We start from the raw sequence: 24,979 nt of genomic DNA on the forward strand, positions 1-24,979 counted from the left end.
TTCCAGCACTTCAGCAATTTTTGTCTTGCGAAAACCCGTATTTTCTATGTTGCAGACGCCATTGGTGCGCCACGGATTTTTTATTTTATTTGTTTAGCACTAGGGCATCTCTGCATCAACCGACTCGCCAATCCTTGTCCATCATGCCTTCGAATAATGACTGAACATGTCGAGTTTCAGCACCAGTTGAGCGATAGGGTTGTTGTCCAACGCATCGATTCTTTCTGAACCTTCCTTGTCGCCAGCAACATCCTTCTTGCCGCCGTAGTCTCCCTTCTCGCTGAGTCCTTTGCAGACCGTCAGGAAAACCTCAACGTTTCGTCTGAAGGTCTTGTACAGGCTCTTGGCCGTCGCATCGCCCTGGCTACGAGAGCTTCGCCTGTCGGCCCGGAGTCTCGCGAATTTGGCAAACTTGAGTATGACTCTGAATATGTCATCGAGCAGCTTGAGAATGGGCTGCTGTCTCTTCCTCAGGAGCAGTGCCAGCATGATCCGATCAAGAACCTGAGAGTGCTGCTCGCGCAGGCGATCGGGACTGATGGCCGATCCTGACAGTCTTGTCACCTCGTCGCTTTTCAAGTCTGCCTCTACTTTGTCCAGGAGACTTCCAAACGCCCGCCATGGCATCTCAATTCCAATGTCGAAGATGTAGCTGCTGATGCCCGCCACAAAGTGACGAGCCTCGTAGCAAAAACGGACCGAAACACCCTCAACGTCGTGCCATCCAGACTCTCTGGCTGTGACATCCCGGAAGAGCCGGTTGACTGTGTACTGCATCCGCAAGACGCGCAACAGCAGTTTGAAGATCCGATCATACTGCACCAGTATGATTGGCGTGATGATGGATCCCAATGCCTGGGGAGGCTTGTAAGATAGCCGAAGAAAGTCAAGTGCCTCCAGTCCATCCGGATCCATGCATTTATCGATCTCCTCATTGGAAAGGCTTCGCACACCGAAGCTGAGATCGCCGGGAAGTTCATGGGCTTCGCCATCTCGTGATTGAGATGAGCCCCCTTTCACAGGGCCTTCGTAACTCTCAGTCAAGACGCCCATCAGTGCTAGGCGCAGCTCTGAACTGGCAGGAGGCCATGTGTCTCTACCACTAAGCCTTAGGCCCATTACTCCACCTTGATGAGCGACGCCGGCCTGTCTCTCGGCCGTCTCGAGGTCTGGATCAAATAGTGCGTGAGAGAGGCGGCTGCAGAAGAATCCGTTTCCAAGGAGCTGGAATTCCTTTTGCAAGCTCAGGTGCTGTCTGAGGTCATGGGATGTGAACAGTAACTTCAAGCTCTCTCTGCCGACGACCTTTGATTGGACCGAGATGATGGAGCCGAATGAAAGAACTGGAAGCAGAGACCAATGAGGGGTGAAGTCGGTACCGGCGTTTCCAACCTCTGTCCTGACATCAGCCAGGCGCTCCCTGATGATGATTCCCAACGGATCCTCCGCAGTCGAGTCGCCCATGGGCTGTGCAAAGTCCTGTATAGATGCCTCCAGTCGATTCTGCAATTGGATTTCGTCGAGACCAAAGAACTGTAGCTGGTACCCCGCTGCATCGCCCATCGGCCATCTCGGCATCTCGAGGTTAGTGAGCGTTTCTGGGCTATGTTGCTGAATAGCATCCCGCAGCTCATGCTCATACGAGTGAACATTACTCTCTAAAAGAACTATGGCGTCCCAGTCGAAGAGCCACTCAAGCGTAGGTGGTCGACTTGACGAGACTATTCTTGACTGTGCCAAGGGATGACTCGGGTGGGTAGTTCTGATGAACCGAAGGTTTCGTCCGACCTCGAACAGTGATTTGACTATATCATCAGGCATGAAGCTGGGTATCCGTTCAGTGTCCAAACGGTAATCGACCTCGTCAACCTCGTCTCCGAAGTCATCAATGTAAGTCTCGGACTCGACCTTGATAAAGCCTTTCTGCCTGCCGACTTCATGCTTGCCTAAAGGAACGCCGACTTCACGTCGAGTGCCAATCCACTCCTCGACCAACTCAATCCAAGGTCGCGAGACCCGCCGCAAGACCTCGCGCATCATATCTCTCAGGTGTATCTCGGCATACTCTGCCGATTGTGCTTGCTGGTATACAATGACAAATACGTCCTCATCCAGATGACCACGTCGTATTTTGGCCACTAGAGAATCGAACTGCTTTAGGATGATGTACGTTTGGCCAATGAGTGACTGGACCTGAAGAATCGACCTCGGTGACTGGTGGTGCAAGGCAATGCTGCTCTGAATGACCAAAAGCGCCTTGTCCACAGAGCTTGCCAAAGCTACCCGGCATGGTGTTGGATGTTTCTTGTACGTTGTTTCGACAAATTGTCGTAGTCGCCGATAGGTGTTCCCACATCTTAAGCATGCTTTCTGAACCTCCTGGATAGTCTTTCCAGAGTAGCCCGAGATCCTGATCTTTGGAAGAGCCGGCTTGAACGTAGTTGTCTCCTCTTCCCAGGAGAAGAAGACCGATTCTCTGCCAAGAGCCAGAGACAACAGCGCGTTACAGTAAGGTCTCGCTTCCACCACACTAAAATCAGAACTCTCGAGTCTCAATGGGTTTTGGTCAGAACCCATCAGAGCGTCAGTTGCTCCAGGGCCAGCTTCCGTTATGAAAAAGGGCTTCGTCCACGACGAGTTGGGTGCCTCGAAATGATTCCATGTTTTGTACTCTGGCGGCCGTAGCGTTGGCTTGTCGAGCGCCATCCATAGGTCGCGAAGATCAAAGCCATTCTCAAGCAGGGGTTCCTCCTGCTCTTCCTCCGGCGCATCGGCGGCGCTCGAGTCGGCTCGTTCCGCGTCAGGATCTATCGTAGGAAGTGCAAAGAGCTGGTTCGGCTGGTCTTCGGGTAGCTTCCATAGTAGTGAAGCTTCCGTTTCTACGGAACGTATTGGTCAGAAAGACTCAAGGACTGCTTCTGATAAAACCCACCATTTAGTTCAAGCGCAAAGAAACCATTGTCGTCCTTGGGAAGTTCCCACTGTGGTGGTTCCCAGAAATCTGGGATCGCAAAGACGTCGGCAGTTTCGTCCTGCACGAACATGATTATGAGATCGTTGAAGAAGGCTTGTGGCGTAGCATTGATGTAAACAGATCTTGAGTGCAGGCTGCCGACAGTGACATCGCAAGGTCAGGTCGTAAGTGTCGTCGCACCCTTCTCGCACACCGCAGTGAAGCCTGGGCAAGGAGTACATAGCCTATCCCCGCGACGCGCCAGTCGCGTCATACTTTACAGGTACAAAGCACTAAAGATGTCCCCTGCATTGGGATGAATGCTAGTGGCTACCCCCCACAAGTCGGCTTCTGGCGGCTCAGAAAATAAAATAACAAATGGAACCATTCTGGACAGACGACCCTGCCGTGCCTGAGACTAAGCTCGACCAACGACCGAAGCTCCAATTACACCTTTCTCTACCTTTGCAACCTTCAACAATTTCACAACCACGACATCACGGCTCATAACCTCGGAGCGAATTTTGACGGCTGCATTCAGCGCCCCAAACATACGCACTTTGGTCTACCACAAACTTTCTCAACGCAGCTACGATGCCGCCCAAGAAGAAGGCGCGAAGCAGCGTCTCAGCTGTCGCGACGCCGACGCCAGCTCGCGACGACGATGCCATGGATGTTGACACCCCGACGGCCGACACCCCAACAGCTGCTGCGCCGATTGTCAAGCCCTCCGCAGACGAATGGCCAAATAATCATTGGACTGACGACCAGTTGTCATCACTTTTCAAGGGCGTCATCAGATGGAAGCCGGCGGGTCAGTCTGCTTGAGGACCTCTATGTTTACAGTGACGAACTCAAGCTAACACACTTCTTTGCAGGCATGCACAAACATTTCAGAATGATTGCTATCAGCGAGCACCTTCGGAATCACGGTATCGGTCCGGAAGACTGTCCACACACGCGCATCCCCCATATCTGGCAGAAACTTCGCACCTTGTACGATCTTCCGACTATTGATCAGCGCGAGGATTACTTCGATGCCCAAGATGACGAAAACTACGATAAACGGTTCAAAGAATTTACTCTACCCCCTGGCGACTTCTACGATATGCAATTGGAGCGCCTCCTGGCAGACCCAAGCGAAGCCCCTACATCTCCCGGAGCGTTGGAGCTTACGCCACCGCCGCCATCCCCTGGCGGTAGCAATGCTGGGGCCAGCAGGAGGAGAAAGCGCGCTTCCACTGTCACCAAGACTCGCGCCAGCACCGTTGAGGACACGGAGGATGGCGGTACGGACGTCGCATCGCCACCGCCAAAGTCTGCCAGGGTAGCCAGAAGCCAGAAGCGGGCTGCTGGCAAGGCCAAGGCGGCAGAGAAAGCGGAAAAGGCTGAGAAGTCTGAGAAGGCAGAAAAAGTCGAAAAAGCTGAAAAGGTGGAGAAAGCTGGCAAGAACTCAAAGGCTCAGTCTACTAAATCTTCCTCTTCCTCCTCCTCCGAAGACGACGAGGAGAACGAGGAGAACGACGAGGAAGACGAGGAGGAGCAAGAGGATGAAGATAATGAGGAGGGAGAAGAGGAAGAAGAGGACGAGGAAGAAGGCAGCGACAGCGGAAGTGGCTCCGACGAGGAAGAAGATGAGGAAGAGAGCGCTGAAGAGAGCGGTGCACCAGTGTCAAGGACCCGAGGAGCTGCTCGTGGTCGTGGAAGAGGCAGGGGACGGGGCAGAGGAAGGTCACGGGGGCGGTGAACAGGTTCACAGTCACTAATCGTATGAAGTCGTTGGTTGGAATGGCGTATGGACTATGATACCCGTCGCAGGGCGCGACAACACACAGTGGACGAGCACGGTGCTATCAGTATGCATCATTATTGGCATTAGAGCCCGGTAGACATTGGACGGTGCGGTTTGTCCAAAAAATTACATTAGAAAGACCAAGTCTATGGGTATCAAGAACAGGAAGAGCAATCATTCACAGCCCAGATTTCAGAAGACGTCAAGACTGCTTCTCTAGCAAGTTGGCTGTCCCCAGCATTTCCCACTCGCTGTGAAACGCTAATCTCTCCCTCCATCGTCGACCAACATCGTAAATATCTTCCACGTCCTTCATGCCCCTCCGACCGCGCTCAGCTAGAGTCGGCTTCACCAGCGGTTCCGGGGGTTGCCGTTGCAAAAGCCTCCACATCTCTGCCTCGGCCTCGTAAGATGCTTTCGCATCCTTAGCATCGGCGTAAGCCTCCTGTCCCCGCTCGTTTCTGATCCTGTGCTTCAGCGCCTCTCTTGTGCGGTGCGTTTCTGGGAAATCATACGCGGAGTACTTGAGTACCTCTTTGGCTTCTTCGTTGACCTCAAACTCAGCATCGTCCATCATGACAGACGACTCGCTGTCCGAGTTCTCAGACGCCGAGTCATCGGGCTCAGAGGACTCAGAAGACTCGCCAGTTTCAAGCTTGAATCCTGGCGTCACAGACCTGCTACCCGCATCTAACGGATCAGAGGCTCCTGGCTCCTGGCGCAGAGTCTGTTCCACCTCATCGTAGGACATTGGCTGCTCCTCTTCGTCGAGTGATTCCGTAACATCCCCTTCATCCTGTACGTCAATATCATCGTTCACGACTTCCAGGCGTAGCCTACGCGCGCAAAGAACCCAGAATTCATTGCTGTTCGGCTTCATGCCCAGCGAGGCCACCGCCGCATCAACATCCTTCCGCCGGACAAGACCCCTCACGGTGGGATCCACCTTCCTCTTCGCCCTGATCCGAGACTCCGCCATGAAGAGCGTGGTCAGGACAATCTTTTTGGTGATTGACACGAGAAGTGAATGGAAATCCTGTAGTGCGGTAGCTCTGATACTTGGCGGCTCTTCACTAACGAACTGCCAATTGTTTTCGGCGTGGGGAGCGTTCATGAAGATCTCCTCCGGAAGCCGAAGGAATTCCTTGACGCGGAGAAGTTCCGTGAACTCAAGGCCATGGTGATTTGCGAAATCCGGGTCTTTCTTGAGTCCGCGGCCCCCCTCAATGCGCCTCGCAAGCTCTGGAGTAATGTTCCAGCACTCGCCCCATTTCTTCTGTTCGGCGAGCTCTTCGTGCCTTTCTTGCCTAAATGACAAAGCATCAGCTGCCTCGTCAAGGGCGTGACAGCATGGTTGACTGATTTCGACAGCTGCCGGGTAGTCTGCCAGTTCCGCAAGGTATTCCAGGCGGTGATCCTGTTCTCGCTCTCTCCTCTCCACCGCGTCCTGGAGCAAGGCGATATATTGGCGAACCTCGATCTCGCTCTTCGTTCGTATCCTCTGCGCAATCCCTTGGAGGTCGTCTTTTCCGAGCCTGGCGAGCGCCTCAAAGAACAGCTTCTTCTCGAAAGGAGTCCAAAATGTCATGCCGATCTGGGAAGGTGGCAGCTCCTCTTCCGTGCCGCCTTCGATTTGGTTCACGGCATCTGCAATGTCTGCATTCAGAAGATCGAGATAAGCGTTGTTGAAGAGTCCTTTGTGGCGCTTGAGAATCGGTTCGACTGCCGTGCAAGATGCCCGTCGTTTTTGGGATGAGCGGCCACGATTGACAGAAGCCACGTCGTCGTCGGACGAGCCTCGAAGCACTTCTGCTCCAAGAAGATCCACCTCTGTTGATTCAAGAAGGATATCCTCGTGTGGTCCAGTACCTGCCTCGTCTGGTGAAAAATCGGCGTCCGGATCCATGCTCATCTTCGTTCAACGCCCTGAAGTCGACGATCTTGCTCGGGCGATATGAGAGGTACATGTTGCGATGACAACTATATCTCGATGTCAGATCAATTATGAAATGACACCCCAGGCTTGTGAGAGAAATTGAAGAATAAAGGTGTCGCGGTTGCCCTACGGATGCATGTGATGTGAGGTTCTCATGAGACGAAGGTCTCTTGAGAATGAAGATTTCCTTGCAGGGAATCGCTCAGACAAAAGTATCCCCAGTATTTGTGCCGCTAGAGCCTAGCACCTAGGCTCACACCCGATTGTCTGTGTGGATGCGTTATGGGTGGTAGGTACACTGTAGCCACCTAGGTAGGTAGGTAGGTACCCGTGCCGATTGCCAGCTAAATTTATGGGTCTTGTTCTCAGTCTCTGATTGGAAGATATCTGCAATCCTAGCCAATTCTCCTGGGTTCCCGGACTGCATCGACGGTGATTCTAATCCTCTAGCTCGCCATCAACATGGGAATCGATTAAAAATGTTGTCATCTTTCTTTGGGAAGATACTGAGGACACAAACAACAGGTAGAATCCTGAGCCAAGCGGGACGGTTCATCCCCAAGAACCTGCTTCTTCACACTCAACGGTTCTTAAGCACCAAGATCCAGCTGAGAAGCTACCAAGAGGAATGCATCCAGTCGGTTTTACAGTCCCTGCAAAATGGACATAAAAGACTGGGCATTTCGCTGGCCACTGGCAGCGGCAAGACTGTGAGCTCAGACTATTTTCTGGCAACGCATGTAGAACAAGACTAATAATACTCGGCAGGTCATCTTTACTCAATTGATAGAAAGGATACAGCCAAGGCAAGACCGCGCCACGCAGACTCTCATCCTCGCCCATAGGAGAGAGCTCGTGGAGCAAGCTGCGAGGCACTGCACCAATGCGTACCCAGACAAGTCAGTCGATATTGAGATGGGGTCTCTGCATGCCACGGGCACTGCAGACATTACTGTTGCTAGCCTCCAGAGCATCACATCCGGAGAACGACTGGATAAGTTCGACCCGGAGAGATTCAAGCTGGTCCTCGTTGACGAGGCTCATCACATCGTCGCTCCCGGATACATGCGCGTACTCCGTCATTTCGGCCTTGACACCAAGCAGGCCGACTCTCCCTCCCTCGTGGGCGTGTCGGCCACCTTTTCACGGTTCGACGGCCTGAAACTCGGTGCTGCTATTGACGAGATCGTCTACCACAAGGACTACGTAGACATGATCGGCGATAAATGGCTATCAGACGTTATCTTCACTACAGTCGAATCGACAGCCGACATATCCAAAGTCAGGAGCGGTGCCAACGGCGACTTCCAAGCCGGAGAACTCTCCAAGGCCGTCAACACGGAGAAGATTAATGAAATCACCGTGCGAAGCTGGCTTGCAAAGGCAGTAGAAAGAAAGTCGACTCTCGTGTTCTGCGTCGACCTGGCTCACGTCGCGGGACTGACGCAAACGTTCCGCAAACACGGGTTCGACGCAAGATTCGTGACTGGTGATACGCCAAAAGTGGAAAGAAGTGCCATCCTGGAAGCATTTCGTGGGGGGGAGTTTCCCGTGCTTGTAAACTGCGGAGTGTTCACCGAGGGGACGGATATCCCAAACATTGACTGCGTCATTCTCGCTCGACCAACGCGATCTCGAAATCTACTCGTACAGATGATTGGCAGGGGCATGAGGTTGCACAAAGGAAAGACGGACTGCCATGTCATTGACATGGTTTCCAGCCTTGAGACTGGCATCGTCACAACACCGACGCTTTTTGGCCTTGATCCGGGAGAGATTGTTGACCAGGCGTCGACGGCGGATATGCGTAAGACTAGTGAGAGAAGAGAGGCAGAAAAGATTCGACAGCACCAAGCTTACGACGCGTCCTCGAGCTCTCAATCCGTGTCCGCGGGCTCGGTCACTTTTACCGACTACAACTCTGTGTTCGATCTCATCGAGGATGCATCGGGGGAGAAGCACATTCGGGCCATCAGCCATTATGCCTGGGTACAGGTTGGCTTGGACAAATACGTTCTCTGTGCCCCCAACGGCAGCTTCATCAGGATTTCCAAGCTGGATATCGAAGCTGGGAAAAACCAGCCAGCTTGGCAGGCTGTTGAGGTCAGGGCCCTTCCGCCTGGTATTTCCAAGTCACCATTTGCTGCTCCGAGAGAACTCTTAAGGGCTGCCACGTTCACCGACGCCGTGCACGGCAGTGACAAGTACGCCTCGGAAGTGTTTCCTCATGTATTCATCCACCGGTATCAGCGCTGGAGAAAGGGGCCGCCGACTCAGGGACAACTCGACTTCCTCAACAAGCTGCGTACGAAGCAAGAACCGTTGACAGCTGATGACGTGGACAAGGGTAAGGCAACTGATATGATCACTAAGATGAAGCACGGGGCGAAGGGCAGGTTTGCCAATATACTGACGGAGAAACGGCGTGTGGAACGCCACAGCCAGAAGAAAGCCCAGCAAGAGGCACGGGAGAGGGTCTCGGTTGGACCTATATCGTCATGAGAGACTGAAATGTCAAGAACACCGTTCTCACTATTCTGGATTATACCCAACTCAAATGTCAAGCACGATCATGAATAGAATCTAAAATCTGTCCTGTTTGGGTAGAATATACAACCAAAATTGCAGTTTTTAGTTGATCATGCTGGCTGGTGTGAGACGAATGGGAATCCATGTTGATACAGACAATAATGGCGTTGACTGAGCAGCATTCGTCCTCGTAGCTTTATGTTGTCGACGTTTTGGTGGTCCTGACACCTTGTCAAACCCAAGAATCACATCCGAACTAATATTTCACAACATCACTTTTCACAACATCACATACGAGAGTCAATGATCGACCATGGGTATCATTGCATGTCAAGGCCAACCTGAAAGGTGCGCTGAGGTATGTGTACAAGTTCCATCTTCATCACTCCCGCTTGCAGATCAACCAGCCGCTCAATATTGCGCTGTCTTGTCCGCCGCCATGACAATCTTTTCGGTCTCCGCCTGGCGGCTTCGCCGGGCCAACCAGCATACAAAGAGCATGAACTTTTTTTTTCCATCTTGCCACCTAGGCAGCACTGTAGTCCGATTCGTGGCCACTCGCGCATCGTCAAGCCGCATTTCGCGTTGACGGAGCCAGTGACTACGCAACCTGGCGACTAAGATGCCGATATGGGGCAGTGGGAGAAACCGCACGACCCGCTAAACCCTTCTCTTTTTGATATCTTCATTTGACCGTCATCGTCTCTGTTGACGACGTCGTCTGAAGATCATGAAAGCATCAAGCATTCGAAAACCAAACCGCGTACAAGGTATCTTTTCTTTTTTGTCCTCAGTCTCTCGACGTTGGGGGTATAAAGAGTGGACGTGAAATCGTGCCGAGACAAGGAACCATCAAAACCAAAAACAACACTAAGGAATTCAACTGAAATCAGATAAAACAGAACAAGAGCAAAGCACGAGGGCGACGCAACGCAAAACAGCAGAAACTTCGGCCGACCGATGCATCAGAAGCGACGTTCCGGGTATTGTACGCCAGGGTATATCCAGCCGGGGTATTTTGCACGTAGAGGTTCTAAGACGGGAATCTAACGGAAAGGTCCGATGGGACCGGGGTATCCAGAATTCGTAGAATGAGACGTAGAAGGGCGTCCGCTGTCGCCGGACGCACGAGTGCTGTGACGGGGCGTAACGTCACCAGGTTGGGGAATGGTCAGTTTGTCCGATCCATTCCCGAGGGTCCTGTGGGCCCAAGGGTTGTCGTCGTCTGGAAGATTGACGCCGCTATCGTTCCAGGGGTTGCGATCCGCATTAAAGCTGCGGGTAGACTCGATCGAAATGAGAGAAGACTTGGAAACATTGCTGGATCCTTTGAAAAAATTGCCGTTCGTCGAGTGGGAGCTGTTCTTGCGGCGGTCGAGGAAAGACGAAATTGAGGTCATGCTGCCGGGCTTACGCAGGCGGTCGAAAATGGTGCTTCGCTCGCGAGCGACCTCGCCCTCGAAAGCGGCCTTGGTGGGAGAGTCGGCGGCAATGGTGGCAGGAGCATGCTGAAGGAGCTTCGAGTCGAAGTATTGGAGGGAGTCCTCAAAAGAGTCCGACTTGGGACGGGGAATCGATCCCTTGAGAATGGTGACCTCGACACCAGCAGTGGCGAACTGTGCAAGCAAGAAGTCAATGGCATCGCGGAGGCCCCCAGCGTTGTTGCGAGTGAACGTCCAGCGCAAAGCGATGGCTGGGAGACCATCCTCAGAGTCGGCATCCTGGTGAACGGACACTTCGACTTCGTACTGGGTCTTCAACTTGGGGACAAGATCGTGAGCAAAGCTCGGCGATTCAAGGAACTTGATGAGCTCCGGAGTGCGAGTGAGAACGAGCTCGTGATTGTCAGGCACCATGCCCTAAGAACTGTCAGTATTTGTTCTGCTGGTGAGGGGCAAGTTTGTTGCCAATGCTTACCAAAAACTCGTCGACGCAATGAGGGACCTGCCACTGCGGGCCAGTCACGGTCACCTCATCGCTGGCTTGTTCGGTGCTTGGGAAGACGATCTTGCAGTTGTACTTGCTCTCCAGTTCATCAATGTCACTGAGACGTGCAAGGAGCTGGCGATGGTACAAACGGTCGACGTTCACGATCTGAGAGGTGTACTCCGAGTCCTAGTAGACATGTCAGTGACGGGCGGCAAAGTCATCGCTGAGGAAACTCACGGCTCTGTCGACCATCTCCAGAATCTCGTTCTTAACGGCATCGAGATTCTGGGCGTTCCTGGCAGGCGTGCGGCAGATGACGTTGTCGACCTTTACATCGTCGTCTTCGCGGCCCATGCCGCCTCGGTCCATTGCATTCGAGAACTTGACAAAGACAGAGTGCTTCTTCATGATGCGCTGAATATGCTGTCCTCCGATGCCAATGATGCGCTTGTGGTACTGGTCAGGGACATGGAAAGAGATGGAAGCGGGCATCTCTTGCTCAACAAGGGTCAGACCCTGCTTCATCGAGTCGTAGCTGGCGGCCATGACATCAATGTTGAAGTTATACTCATTGAAGCCGTCGAAGATGATCTGGACACTGCTCTGGCCCATAATCTTGTTGATCTTTCCGTTCTTCTTGCCGCTGACGAATTCCTTGTGCTCATTGGCAAGCTCGATCTTGACGCGAATTTGGTACTGAGACTGCACGAGAAACTTAATCTCGGACATGACCATCAGGGCCGCCTTCACAGAGTCGTCAGATCCAGTGATGGAGAAGTTCATCTTATCGAAAGACAGATCGGCATCCGAGTTCGCACAAACATCGCCGAGCATGGTTCTGACGTCAGCGGCGTTGGGGAGCTGCCGGCTGTCAGGCTGCTGGATCCACCAAGCTGCACTGTAGAACTGTCCAGCCTGTGGTATCATGTCAGAACGTGTGTGAGAAAGGGCAGTCATGGCCATCCAGACTTACCAAAGCCATGATCTCGCGTACGGTGCGCTCGACATGCAGTCCTTCGCTGCCTTGGACTCGGACCATGTTGCGCTGGCTTGCAAGAGGCGGGAACAAGATGTAGGTGCCGTTTGCCTCGAGAATCTTGCGGACCTTGTCGAGGCGCGTGAGGAGAACGCTGTCAATCTTGGCAGGCGCGATAGTGACATCCTTCATGTACAGTCTAATGCGCGAAACGGTCTCATGGAGCTTCTGCTTAGCCAGTTCAATGGCCTGCGGGCTTTCTCCCGTGATGAAGATATCCGTTGGGTCTCTGCGGCTGGCGCCAGGAGGGCAGTAACGGTACATCTGAGAGAAAGGAGGTGGGAAGTAGATGGCGGTGCCGGTGGAAGACTCGATGAGCTTTATGTTCTTCCTGTGGCGGCCGCAAACGAGCTGGTGAATGGACAGGTCGAGCTTGGTGGCATCGACGACTCGGCCGAGCTGTGGTTTCGGTCAGCAAGCTGAGACATAAGCCAGCCAATGATTGGGCAGGCATACCAGAGTGTCAATTTGGATGAGGACACGGGCCTTCGCATGCTCGACCGAGAGAATGTCGCCGTAAATGGCGACTCTCCATCTCTGATCAACGCGCATCTCAGCATCGCCCGTCATGCCGTCAACCATAGGAGTCAACTTGGGGCCAAGGAGGAAAATGTCGACCCCGCAGTACTTGGAAATGTAATCCAGAGTGTCGGTAACTTGCTGTTTCAGAGCTCCGGCAGTAAGATCACAGACAAGATGACCTTCCACATCGACCGTCGTACAACGCTAGATTGGCATTCGTTAATCCACACATTTTGACCCAGCTCCTCATCGTCGAATAAACCTACCAGGACAGTCTGGTTGTCGTTCAAGATCGTCTCCCTGCTCTTGTGGACCATTTCCGGGGTACCCGAAAGACAGACGGTGGTGACCTGTTGTCCCTTTGCGTTCTTGGGCGAGGTAGAGATGACGTGAGCCTCGATCTGGAAGGGGCCGCTGGTGATGTCCTTGCAGACCTTGCGGAGGTTCGCGAGGTTCTGGGTGTGGACGGGCAACTCGTGGACACCCACGTCATCGGGAGCGTCTTCGGGATGGGTCCATCGGAGGACGGCGTCGGCGGTGGCATGGAGGATGTCCTCGGTGTTGGGACCGGCGAGGTCGGAGGCGAACGGAACGTTGAAGGAGTAGTGGATGATGGGCATCGGAGCATCGAGAGGCTGAGGTGAGCTTATTGAAGCAGCCTGCTGGGGAGCTGAGTCTCTTCTCGGGGCCATGGGGTTGATGGGCATGTTAGGACGACCCATTCCGAAGTTGGGGCTCATCCTCTCGGACCAGTGACGCATGTTTGCCAGTTTGTTCATATTGTGAGTGCAGATTGGCGGCCGGGCGAGCGAAGGGTTAGCGGACGACGAAGACGAGAGGCCGAAAGGAAGGGACCGCGAACAACAGCTGGAGGGGGGGGGGTATTCAGTGAAAAACAAGGGGGATTTGGAAAAGAAAAAAGGAAAAGGGGATGAGGGGAAAGAAGAGCGTAACGCTTCACGAGGCTCTCTATTCTCGCTCTCTCTCTCCTCAGACTCGACAAGGGGCCTGTAGAGAGGGAATGTTTTGTAGGTGGTGATTTTGAGGATGATGAGTGTGGAAGAACTGAGAAGAGGAGTCGGGAGATTCAGCCAGCGAGAGATGGTCATAGGTGGTCAAGGCCACACGGCAGACCCAGTCCAGCCAGGCCAGGCAAGGCATGGCATGGCATGGTCCGGCCACTCCCAGTCCATCCCTCTGTCCCCCCGTCCCAGTCTCGAAGGGCCCCAGTGCCCACTGCCCCCAGTGTGCAGAGCGCCCAGTCCCAGTCCAGCAACGAGCTCCACTCCGCCTATCCACCTCTTCCACCTTTTAAGCCCAGCCACATCTAATTTGTGGAGGTTTACGCTACACTATAAAAATTCTATTTATATTTTGATAGATATCTACTAAGTATTATAATACTATTTATAATAACTAAAAAAGCTTTAATTTAAATTTATAAAGGTATTATTAATAACTTTAATAGCTTATAAATAACTTACTATATAAGATTATATAAAAAAAAGAATATGGATCTTCCTCTATTTATTAATTATTTTTAATAAAATTAGCTTATTATATTTAAATCTATATTAACTAAAATATTAATTATAAAAATAACTAATAACTAAATAGAAATAAAATATTTCCCTACTTAGATAATAAAAAACGTATAAGTTTAAACAGTTTATTAATAATATTTTCTTTAATATTATAACTAAAGATACTTATAAAAATTACTATAAATATTTTATTTATATTTCATAAACTACTATAGTAATTTCTTTTATATTTATAAAATAATAAATTAGATATAAGATATATTTATTTATAACTTTAGTAAATATATGAATAAGTAAGAACTTTATAAAAACTTGATAATAAAAAACTTAAAAATTTTGTAATAAATTAGAGGAAATTTTATAGTATAAAAATTATATAAACGAAATAAATATAGTAATAATTATAGTCCTTTTTAACTACTAAAAATAGGAAAAGAGAAGCGAAAAGGGAAAAGGGGTAGCTATAAGGGTAGCCTGTATACTAGCAGAGTTTCTAAAAAGTACACTTTAATACACTATGTCACTTCAAAGTGAACCGCCCATCCACCTCTCTACCTTAGCCCACTGCAATGGTGCCCCCCCGTCTAGTGTCCCAGAGTTCCCCGTCCCAGTCCATCAGCAGGTATCTTGGACACCAAATGTAGCGGCAACCGCATCGGTACATCTGAGAGACGTTCAAACTGCGCGATGCAGCATGTAGCGCAGTACTTCTCTTGTCGCCCTCAGACCTGGCCAGTGCCCCCTGTTCAACCAGGCCCTCAGGCGAGGACCACTAAGTTTCCCCCGACGAGACCACCACCTCACCCACAACACACAACACACACACCACTCACGCTCCCACACACACATACCCACAGGCCAAAAGCCAGGGCACATCACCTCACACAGATTGAAGTTGAGAGCGAGGAGAAAGTACGAGTAGGACATATCCAGTGGAGGACTATGCGTCCGTCCGGCTGGTGTGCCGCCCTTGAAGGCATGCAAGATCATGTCCGCCAATATCTCAGCGTGTCTCTTGAGTTTCTTCTCCTTCTTCTTCTTCTTCTTCTCCTCCTCCTACCGCCTAGGTTGGCTCTTGGGGGGTTTCCAGCAGTACCTACCCAAGGTAATGAGTAGGTATGCACAAATACAAGTAGTGAACTCGTAAATGCTAGGTACCTGCTGGGCGCCTCTGAGGTACCAGGTAACTTCGGCATCTCAACATCCATGACGGGTGACGGTCCCTCGCACGGCGCACCCTTGCTCGTGGAGCGCTACCGCGCTGCAGCGGCCGCAGCTCACTGGCTCTCGCCGCTGACTGGCAGCCTGCAGGGTTTTGGAAGCCCAGTGGGACGATGCCGAATGGAACTCCCAAAACCACCGCCGAGTCCAATTGGCGCTCTCAGACACTTAAAGGTACATTGAAGGAAGCCAATTTTGCTCTCATTCCACTCTCTTCCACCAACGAGCACAAAAATTCTCAGTCAAAAAACGAGGAAGCATTCGGCCCAAACCAACCAACAACTAATGGTGGGAGTTGACGGTCGATTACAACAACGCATTACGGATGCGTGGTATGTAACGTAGATCCGAGCCCGCCATCGTTGGTTGGCAGTCAGTCAGTGGCAGCTCAGAGTCTGCGGATGCGCCGAGCTATGGCTTCGGAAACCTACGATATCCCAATTCCCGTCCCACGTCTCGGTCGTCCAAGGGCTCCGGTTCGGAACACCACCTCCTCTCATCCTGCCCGTCCCTGTTGTGCCTAAGGTACCTGGTCCGTCGTTGTCGTCGGCGTCGTGGTGTGTTGTCGATGCCACCTCGGGACTGTCTCTCACTTGCTCGGCTGGATGCAAAACCGTCGTCGTGCATGTATTCCACGCGTACCCAGCCCTCGTGCCGCCCGAACAGCCAACCCGGCACCGCAGATCAGAGACAAAATAGAAGACAGCACGAGCTGGGCCTGGTGGAGGGGAGAAACAGGCGGACATTGTCTCTGCTCTGGGGGGGACTCGATGCTGCCTTCGCGTTCATGTCGCTCGCTCCAAACAAGAATTCAAACAGATGCAGGGAACTGGAACTCCGGCCCAATTAACCAGTACCCCGTAGTAGTAGGGCTGTGTCCTACCTCTCTCTACCTACCGTACCTACCTTAGGTAAGGTATTCGTACCTTACCTAAGGCACCTTACCTGTCCGTGCCCAGTGCGCCATATGAAGGTGTCCGATGTCCGGCTTATGTTTTTCTTCTCCATGGTGGTCATTTCCACCTTGTACTTTGTTTTCTTGTTTATCTTGCGAGTAGATCGAGTCCCTGGTCAATTACTCCCCTAAATAAAGGCTTGCGGCATGGCACGCACGCATGGGTTTAGAACTTAAGCCTACCTCATAATCTCCCATCGTCAAACACAGCCCCAGGGGTAGCCGACATCTTACGTACCTCCATACGAAGAATGCTGCACAGTTCTCGCTCGTTGCTCTCGGAATTCCTGGCATGACGGTCCCCAACTGCTGAAGCATGTCCGGCTGATGACAACGCCCAGCCCAACAGCTGTGAGGAGGCACTAGAGCCCTCGTCTGGCATGCTGCTTGATGAGGAAGGACCAGGTAGGAGCGTGTGCACCGGTCCCGCGAGCACCCGCAAGCTCCATCCCCCGAGGTACCGGAAAGTAGATGGACGCGTTCCTCCAACGCTTTATGCCCTCTTTGCGTCAAACAATAACCTTGGGGCTACTTTTTTCTTGGCAAATTCTCCAGTGCACTCAGTCGCACCTACCACTTTGGCGGGAAGGCTATCAGATCCAGATGGCCCAGCTCCAACTGATCAGATACCGCCTGTGTCTTCCAACATTTCAACATTAATCGTCATCCCAAAAGATGTTATCACTTCTGCGTTGACGACCAAGATGAGTCTGCTCAATTCCTCCCAGAACTGATACTTTCGCCCATCACCTGCGGTCCACAAGTTGGTCCGTCAGGTCGTCGTCCGTGGACGATGACATCTCGTGAATTAGGGTCAGCTCAACCCCACAACATTGTCCTCGACCTTACCTTAGGTACCTACCTACCTTACCTGCGACTCGTCGGTTGCTTGCGCACCGCCCACCGTCCGCTGCTGAGAGCCCCCCTCTCGTTTCGCCAGGAAGTCGCTCCTGCTGGGTTCCGAACGCTGGGGCACGCGACTGACAGCCGACTGTGGCCCGGCCTGGCCTGGCTTAACGGGATGATGTGGTCCAAGCAGGCTTACGCGGTGGTGGCCGAGGGTCTTTCCTCCTTCACAAGTCAGCCCTGGTCACGACTCAACTTTTGATGCTGCGACAGTGACGGCACTCATGATAGTCCGGATTCTGAATCGTCACCACCACATCCGTCGCCGTCATTGTCATGACCGCCGTCAGCGTCACCACCTGCATCGCGCCTAATACCACCTATCCGCGGTGCTGCCATTCCCCCAAGAGAGATTCCGTCTACATACGAGGAACGCCTCCATATTGAACATAGGACGTCCAATCTTTCTCCAAGTCCGGGTCCATTCCAATTGGCATTGACCAAAGGTTGGCCCAACACACCCATTGGTGCATCTGCCGAGAACATCTGCGGTTCGCGGATTCCGGCGTGCGTCGACGGAGCACATCTGTCATCAAGAAAACGGCCTGATTTGGGCCCGCCGTCGCAAGATCGGTCTTAGTCAGGTCACTCTGAGGAGCTGTCGATCTGTCCAAAGGTTCCGGCGTTCTCTCACTCTGTGCATATCGGACCTCGACCAGCCAGCCTGCAGATACCTAGTTCAGACAGCCAGCCCGCCTGTCTGCACGACTCCAGCTCCCAGGGCCTAGAGGCGCCGTTGGGCTGCTTTGCAGCACTACAATAGCCACCGCGCATTTCTTACTTGGTGTGTGTGTCTGTCCCATTGAACGAGAAAGATCGGCCAAAGGCACACGAGAATCTCCATACTTCCCAAATGGTCATCCCCCGACATGTTGGAGCTTCGACTGAACTTTCGCCTTTTGCCCTGAAGTCAACCAACATCCCTGAACCCTTTGGCCAACTCTTCCGTCCACGCCTTTACGTCTCAAGGTGCGGGCGTGGCGTGGGGAGCTCGAGCCTCTAGTGAGAGCGTCCCGAATCCCACCGCACCATTCACCCGCGGACCGTGGCCGTGACTATGATCTAGGTAGCCAGTCACCGGCGCCTTCGGGATTTGCTACAGTCCTCCTAGCTAGATGATAGGGCTGCCGGCATTGGGTAATCTGGGCATGTACCGGCGGTGGCACTTGGCTACTGGCCGCTCCCCTTCTAGGCTCGCGACGCTCGCCGCTATGTTGGTTCCAACAGCGACTCGGAGACTTCGAGACAATGTTCACTGCGCACGCATACGGCGGTTGTACGGCCCCGAGAGGGTGACTGACACATGTCACGCAAACACCATGGGGATTGTGAATTAGGGCTTCCCTCGCGGGCCCTTGAGCCTGGGCTACCTGGCCCTATCTTGAGCTCGCCCTTGAAAAACATGTCCGAGACAGGGGAGATGCCGTCGACGCCGTCCGTCCTCGCCTGGAAACAAAAACACGCGCTGGCAGTGGTGTCTGGTTGATTGATCTGCAACCATGGGAAAAGTAGCCGCGCCCCAGCCCCGGCTTGCTGCGACGGCGACCCACCGGCGAATCGACCTACGGAAGGGCGGTTTGCGTCCTTACGCACGCCTATCGTCTCCCAGCGCCAGAAACGGACGAACAAGACGCTCAAGATCCGGCATTTACAAGCGACCGCCAGCAGAGAGGTTGGTAGCGCTCTTCCGACCGTGGTGGGCAATGCGAATCCGGCTCATGGTGATTCAGCTATTTGCTACGGCCTACATCCCACCAGCAGCAGAAGGACGTAGATCGATGATCCCAGGATGAACGTTTCAACCTCGAACTGGTCTTCCACACAAGGGCACCCGGACCAACACAACGCAACAACAAGCAAATGGGCTGACTGGGTACGTCCTTGCAGTGACATTGACTGTTGAACTTTCTTCTCCGGACGATCAGAATAATGTTATATTGCACCTTGATGCAAGGGCTATGTGTGTTTGGCCGGACCCGCCGGAGCCTGTACCCTCTAAACCTTGTGCAACCGATCAGAAAGGCGCACAGTTGATAGCGACTCTCGCACTCTGTCCCTAGCTGGCAACTGATATCTAAAAGCCAACTCGTGTGGTCAACTCTGCCTGTCTGCTTTTGCGCGACCAGCGGTGCGACCAGCGGGATTGCCAGCAGCCTGCGGGAGTCTGCGTCCATTTGTAAGTTCGTCGTTTTGAGGAAAAGAGACCATGAGTTGTGAAGTCTGTCTTTTCTCTGACTTGTTTCAATCTGGGCCGTATAACCACGTTCACTTGGCTTTCTTTTTAAACCCAGCAACGTCTATCCCTCCCTTCTCTTCGTGTCCAAGTTGAGTTGAGCGCCCACCGACACACAACCCCCCCGTCTGAAGCGAGATCTGCAAGGACCACAGAAAAGAGTCTCCAGAAAACGAAGGACTGCTCACACAATGACTTCATCAGAGGGAGAGAATGCAAACCAAAGCTACTGGACGTGCCCGACTGCTGCCCACTTTCCCTGCTCCCTTCTCCTCCTTCCCTCACCCCTGAACAAGCAAGCGCCCAGCGTGCGTACGTAAGTAAAGCCACTGCATATTCCGAAACCCCAAACGACTCCAGACTCCCTCAGCGGTCGGCGTCGAGGAGCGATCCCGGCCCCTTCTCTCTCTTGTGGCGCCAAAACTGTGTTGTGCGCGGCATATGTGGCAAGCTTCAAGGTCATCTGGAAACTTGACAAGAACCAAGGATGCAACCGCGGCCTCGGCAACTTTCTGTACCGTTCGTCTCACCATCACACCGTAACCAGGTTTAGGCAACATTTTTTTTCAATCCAGCCTTTGCTAGGCTCACGCTATTATGTTTATTCGCTCGTCGACTTGTACAACGCTCCTCATGGTCCAAACTACAGGACAGTAGTTGTGTAGTCTTATACGTGTCCCACCACGGCTGCTGCCGAAAAGCCCATCCCGAATTCCATCCCGTCCCTTCCTTCTCTCTGGTTTCCGCGCCCAATGGAATCTTCCATTCCAAATTTACTTTTACTGTTCGATAGCCAGCCATATGACTGCCGTTCCTCATAAAGCTTCTCACCGATACACCTGACGGGGCCCCTCCTCGGTGTAGTATACTTCCGGGGCGGCCACTCTCGGCTGCTCAATATACGATACCTCCGGTTCACCCCGGGCGGGGACCGGCTGACCGTAGTACGGCTGATCCAGCGGCCTGACACTATACTCTCTCCGCACAACGTGGGACTCGGCTGCCGGCCGTACGCTGTACGAACGAGGAATGGGCGGGATCACCTCCCGTCGACTTTCCGGGTGTATGGGCGCACCGCCGTAGTCCCGAACAGGCAGCTGCTCTGGTCTCATGCTCTGTACTCTCCCATACTCCCGAGGAAGTTCGTATCGTATCGTCTCGGCCGGACGCACCGTCGTCGCACGCATCATGTACTCCTGCGGCAACCCCTCCACAATGCGCCGCTCCGTTCCGCCCCTTATCTGAACATACTCCTCTCCTGGTGGCGGCATCGGTCTCGACGAGTATTCCCGCTGGCGATATATACGATGAGCATCTGACGTTCCATACTCTGGCTGTGTGACCACACGGCGTGGTGCCGCGTACATGGGTGAGGTTCTCTGGTAAAGGACGTCATCGTCACGCGGGTCCGGCCCGGGCCGTCTGGACTCGGCTCGGATCGGTGCTCTCTCGTAAATAATCTCTGGTTGTTGCGGCGCGGCCGACTGACGAAGCACGCTGGCGGGTTCGTAGTATCTGCGGCCGCTAGTGGGATCTACTACGACTCTGGCAGGCGGCCCCTTCGGGGGTCCCATAAGTGGTGATCCTCTCTCCCTCATGGCCGGGGAACGAGATCTTCCACGCTCAGCCACGGGGCGAGTACTCATACGTGTGACCTCGTAGCCGTCTCGGTAGTATCGTGTAGGTTCCCTACCGTAGCGATCGACACTAGCTGGAGAAGTTGCGTAAATCTCACTCGGCGCATTATGGACGGCGTATACGCCAGGCGACTGTACTCGCCGTACATACTCTGCGCCACTAGGGACGCGGGCATCCTCCACGTACTCTCTTCTGTACCCGTATTCAGCAGCAACTGCGGCTCGACTGACAGGTCGGCGATACTCTTGGTTCTCGTAAGCTGGAGCTGCGGCTTCGTCCCTGTAGGAGCGAGAAAATTGGCGCTCTGACTGGGCATATCGAGGCTCCTCCTCTCCATGTCTTCTCTGGCGCTTGGGGGGTCGAATAAACGAAGGCGCGTTCATGGGAGAAGGTGACCGGGGTTCAGGCTTGATGTAAGGCTCGGCCTCCTGCGCTTGCCGGGCCGCCTTCTTGTTCAACTTGTTCTTTTTCTTGCCCTTTCGCTTCTCAATATTCCGTCCTCCTTGTGGCGAACTATCAGGACTAGAAATAGTATTGGGCTCATTGCGCAAAGCCCTGACTTGCGCCGTGGTCCCTTGAGGGATGCTCACGTCTTGCGCATCTACTGCTGGAACCCGAGCAATGGCTAGAGACGAAACGTGTGCGGGCTGTGGGGCGATGGGAGATATGTTGTGAGCCCGGACTTGAATAAGTGGCGAAGGTTGACGATCAAGCAAAGAGTCTCTCAGTTGCTGGCGTCCTGCTACTGGAACAGACCTATCAGCACTGTTGTCAAGTTCTATGACGCCTGACTCCTCAGATCGACTGGCATTTCCGCTCCCACCTCCTGAAGTTGAACCTGTGTTATCTCCCCCTTCTGTTCTTTGCGTCGTGCCTACCGACGGTTCTCGGTCATATTGTGCGATATCGACTGCACTCGGGGCAGCTCGTGCGTGGGATGGAGTGAACGTCGAAGCTTGGCCCTGTGGCTGATGAGTAGCAGACGCATGGGAAAGCGAGGAAGGCAGGCCGGAGGTTGGACTGGTTTGAACCTCAGTCTGGAAGTCGAAGGGTTGTGAAGGCGCAGACGCCTTGTTTGCTTGCGTGGCAGCGTCAGGCTCGTTGCCTGCGCGGGAACTGAGGAGGGAAGAGTCGGGCGAGTTGTGTTGGGAGGAGTAGTACGAGTTCTCATCAAATGAATCACTTGCAGCTGAAGTGTTAGCAGCCAGCATAGCATTGGCAGGCATGGTTGTGGTAGCTTGGACAAGAGTGAGAGCTTTGGAGAGGACATCGGAGAGATCGATATCGGCGAGTGGCTCTGCCTGAGCCGAAGCCTTCACAGCCGCCCGTCGTTGATCGACCTCGTCCCGCAATGCTCGCTCAAGGCGCTGCCTCTGTAGCTGGATCTCGGCTTTGATCAGGTCATCAGATTTCTCGAGGAAAATAGGATTGATCTCAGTATTGCCGGAGCCATATGGTCTTTGGGGCAGATTCGCGTTAGTCGGGAGCAGGTTTCCCAAACCCGGAAGAGACGCGTTTTGCGTGTGTGCAACCAACTGAAAGCCCCCAGACTGGTCGGGCTGGCCGACTGCAGCCGAGTCTTTTGCAGGCGTGGAAGGGTTGGACGGAGAAGCGTTTGCAAAAGCAGGTGTTTGTTTCGCCAAATTGGCTGGCACCTTGATCCTAGGATGGGCGCCGGCAAGAATGGCATCGCGAAACTGAATGATCCTCTCGCACTGCTGTAACTGATAAAGTTCATCTTCCGAGAGACTTGGGGCAGAGGCGTGTGAGGCCATCGGCGGCAGCGTCGCAAGCTGGCCTTGGGCCATGGCGACGAGCAAGCAGCGCAGAAATCTTCTCCGCGCGAGAGGTCGACGTTCAAGCAAGAAAAAGCCACAGACAGCAAGGAAAGAAAGGAATGCGAGCGAACAGCAGAAAGACTAGACGGTAAAACCCTACACAGGCTGATGAGTACAGAATACAGGAAGAAATGAAAGAGATTCTGCTCTTCTGTGGAACAAAATCGAAAAGGAGTCGGATTTTTCTTGTTTGTTTGCTGGTGGATCAAATGATGCAGAGAGAAAAACCGAGTCAGCTGGGTCGTGTGCGTGGTGGTCCTTGATTCCCGGGATCAAGGCGACCTAGCGCAAGTTTGGAAGAATGGATACAGTAATTTCCTAGCAGGGATGCACTTAAGCGGGCTGTTTCCGGCCTGTGCACTCTCCAGCCATCGGAGCCACCCGTTGCCGTCATTTTTTGTTTTTTTGGCTGCTGCTGCACCCATCCAGCTGGGAGCTACCCCCTGCAAACCGCCCGCTGCTATCCGTCCTACCTCAGTAATTACCTCAGAAGTAGCAACGTAGCATGCATGCCTTCTCGCCGACGTGACTCAACCACAAGACACTATTCAGCTCTCTACGCCGTGTATTGTGCAAAGCCAGACCCTCAGCTTGCGTTTGTCATCATTGAACTATTGAGATTGCAACCTTGACAAATGAAAGAGTGCCACTGAGATTCCAACTGCCTGGTCTTGTGTCCTTCATGCCAGCCAGACTCCCACGCCTATTGAGAACCTTCCGTTCCCCAATTCCATCTTCAAGGTCTTATTCTCAACAACTACCGCGACCACTCATATCAACACGAATAATTGAGCAGCCCAGCTTTGCCCCGGTTCTTAACCCAGTCTTTCGACGTAGCCTACGCCATTCCCACACCTCCAGGCCAGTAGTCATGGATCCCAGTATCCAACCCAATGGAGTCTCAGCTCCGAAGTCGGTGCTGTTCTTGTAGGTTGACGTTATCTGCATCTTTTCGAGCCACCGCTAACAGGTGTCAGTGATATTGATAACTGTTTATACCCGCGGAGTAAGCTTTTGAGACCATTGAGATGTAATCTCGCAACCTGACACTTTCCAGGCTCAAGGGTACAGGACCATATGGCGCAACTCATCGACGAATACTTCGCAAAGCACTTGTCACTCTCCTGGGAGGACGCAGTGAAACTGCACAAGGAATATTATACGAACTATGGCCTAGCTATTGAAGGCTTGGTGAGACACCATCAAATCGATCCTCTGGAGTACAACTCAAAGGTCGACGACGCCCTTCCCCTCGAGGACATTCTGCAGTACAACCATGAATTGCGCGAGTTGCTTGAGGACGTCGACAAGAGCAAATGCACCATGTGGCTTCTTACCAATGCCTATGTCAATCACGCTAAGCGTGTCGTTAAACTACTCCGGATCGACGACCTCTTTGATGGACTGACCTTTTGCGATTACGGAGCCCAGCCGTTGGTCTGCAAGCCTGCCAAGGAGATGTACCTCAGAGCCATGAAGGAGGCTGGTGTCGAAAAGATGGAGGACTGCTACTTTGTTGGTAAGTTAATTGGCATCATGATACAGCAGACCTCGAGCTGACGTTCGACTATAGACGACTCGTACTTGAACTGTCAAAAGGCCACAGAGTACGGCTGGAATGTGGCGCACCTGGTGGAGGAGGGACTGCCTGTGCCGAGGACACAGGCATCCAAGCACCAGATCCGACACCTTAGAGAGCTACGAGAGGCATTCCCTCAATTCTTCAAGTCAAAGAACGTCTAAGATCATAGAAGGCCCAGGCACTGATACAGAGTTGTGTCGTGATCAAGCACAATGGGTAACGGGGATTATTAGAGATGTAGAACCCCTGACGTAATGGGTATCAATGGTTTCATAGATGTTGGTAGCATACCCCCAATTCTTTTCCTTGCTCAACGCCAAAAGAAAAAGCCGTCCAAACGCCGCTCCCAATTTCCCTCAGATAAA

The 24,979-nt window shown here is 52.9% G+C and overlaps 8 protein-coding genes across 8 annotated transcripts; 4 read left to right on the forward strand and 4 right to left on the reverse strand.

Moving 5' to 3' along the window:
* Positions 1–141: 141 nt before the first annotated feature.
* On the reverse strand, positions 142–3,044 carry CGCA056_v004985 (uncharacterized protein; the record flags this gene model as incomplete). The annotated part of the gene is made up of 2 exons (XM_037320240.1): positions 142–2,879; positions 2,933–3,044. 2 exons carry the CDS (start codon positions 3,042–3,044, stop codon positions 142–144), a joined length of 2,850 nt encoding a protein of 949 aa, XP_037180730.1.
* A 503-nt stretch (positions 3,045–3,547) lies between these two features.
* Positions 3,548–4,700, forward strand: EAF7 (Chromatin modification-related protein EAF7; the record flags this gene model as incomplete). Its single annotated transcript, XM_037320241.1, has 2 exons — positions 3,548–3,767; positions 3,832–4,700. The coding sequence occupies 2 exons, from the start codon at positions 3,548–3,550 to the stop codon at positions 4,698–4,700; spliced, it is 1,089 nt and encodes a 362-aa protein (XP_037182109.1).
* Positions 4,701–4,947: 247 nt separating this feature from the next.
* Positions 4,948–6,657, reverse strand: rrn5 (RNA polymerase I-specific transcription initiation factor rrn5; the record flags this gene model as incomplete). Its single annotated transcript, XM_037320242.1, has 1 exon — positions 4,948–6,657. One exon carries the CDS (start codon positions 6,655–6,657, stop codon positions 4,948–4,950), a length of 1,710 nt encoding a protein of 569 aa, XP_037182110.1.
* A 503-nt stretch (positions 6,658–7,160) lies between these two features.
* Positions 7,161–9,183, forward strand: irc3 (putative mitochondrial ATP-dependent helicase irc3; the record flags this gene model as incomplete). The annotated part of the gene is made up of 2 exons (XM_037320243.1): positions 7,161–7,391; positions 7,450–9,183. The coding sequence occupies 2 exons, from the start codon at positions 7,161–7,163 to the stop codon at positions 9,181–9,183; spliced, it is 1,965 nt and encodes a 654-aa protein (XP_037182119.1).
* Positions 9,184–10,256: 1,073 nt separating this feature from the next.
* CGCA056_v004989 (KH domain-containing protein) lies at positions 10,257–13,458 on the reverse strand (the record flags this gene model as incomplete). The annotated part of the gene is made up of 6 exons (XM_037320244.1): positions 10,257–11,069; positions 11,128–11,325; positions 11,377–12,054; positions 12,113–12,574; positions 12,632–12,901; positions 12,964–13,458. 6 exons carry the CDS (start codon positions 13,456–13,458, stop codon positions 10,257–10,259), a joined length of 2,916 nt encoding a protein of 971 aa, XP_037182120.1.
* A 5,364-nt stretch (positions 13,459–18,822) lies between these two features.
* Positions 18,823–19,105, forward strand: CGCA056_v004990 (uncharacterized protein; the record flags this gene model as incomplete). Its single annotated transcript, XM_037320245.1, has 2 exons — positions 18,823–18,995; positions 19,054–19,105. 2 exons carry the CDS (start codon positions 18,823–18,825, stop codon positions 19,103–19,105), a joined length of 225 nt encoding a protein of 74 aa, XP_037181101.1.
* Positions 19,106–20,383: 1,278 nt separating this feature from the next.
* Positions 20,384–23,002, reverse strand: CGCA056_v004991 (uncharacterized protein; the record flags this gene model as incomplete). The annotated part of the gene is made up of 1 exon (XM_037320246.1): positions 20,384–23,002. The coding sequence occupies one exon, from the start codon at positions 23,000–23,002 to the stop codon at positions 20,384–20,386; it is 2,619 nt and encodes an 872-aa protein (XP_037181100.1).
* A 901-nt stretch (positions 23,003–23,903) lies between these two features.
* On the forward strand, positions 23,904–24,775 carry CGCA056_v004992 (Uncharacterized protein; the record flags this gene model as incomplete). Its single annotated transcript, XM_037320247.1, has 4 exons — positions 23,904–23,959; positions 24,010–24,038; positions 24,090–24,551; positions 24,606–24,775. 4 exons carry the CDS (start codon positions 23,904–23,906, stop codon positions 24,773–24,775), a joined length of 717 nt encoding a protein of 238 aa, XP_037181103.1.
* Between the last annotated feature and the right edge of the window lie 204 nt (positions 24,776–24,979).

This window comes from Colletotrichum aenigma (assembly GCF_013390185.1).
Source record: "Colletotrichum aenigma strain Cg56 chromosome Unknown KSG_Cg56_contig03, whole genome shotgun sequence".
In the NCBI taxonomy this organism is placed as follows: domain Eukaryota; kingdom Fungi; phylum Ascomycota; class Sordariomycetes; order Glomerellales; family Glomerellaceae; genus Colletotrichum; species Colletotrichum aenigma.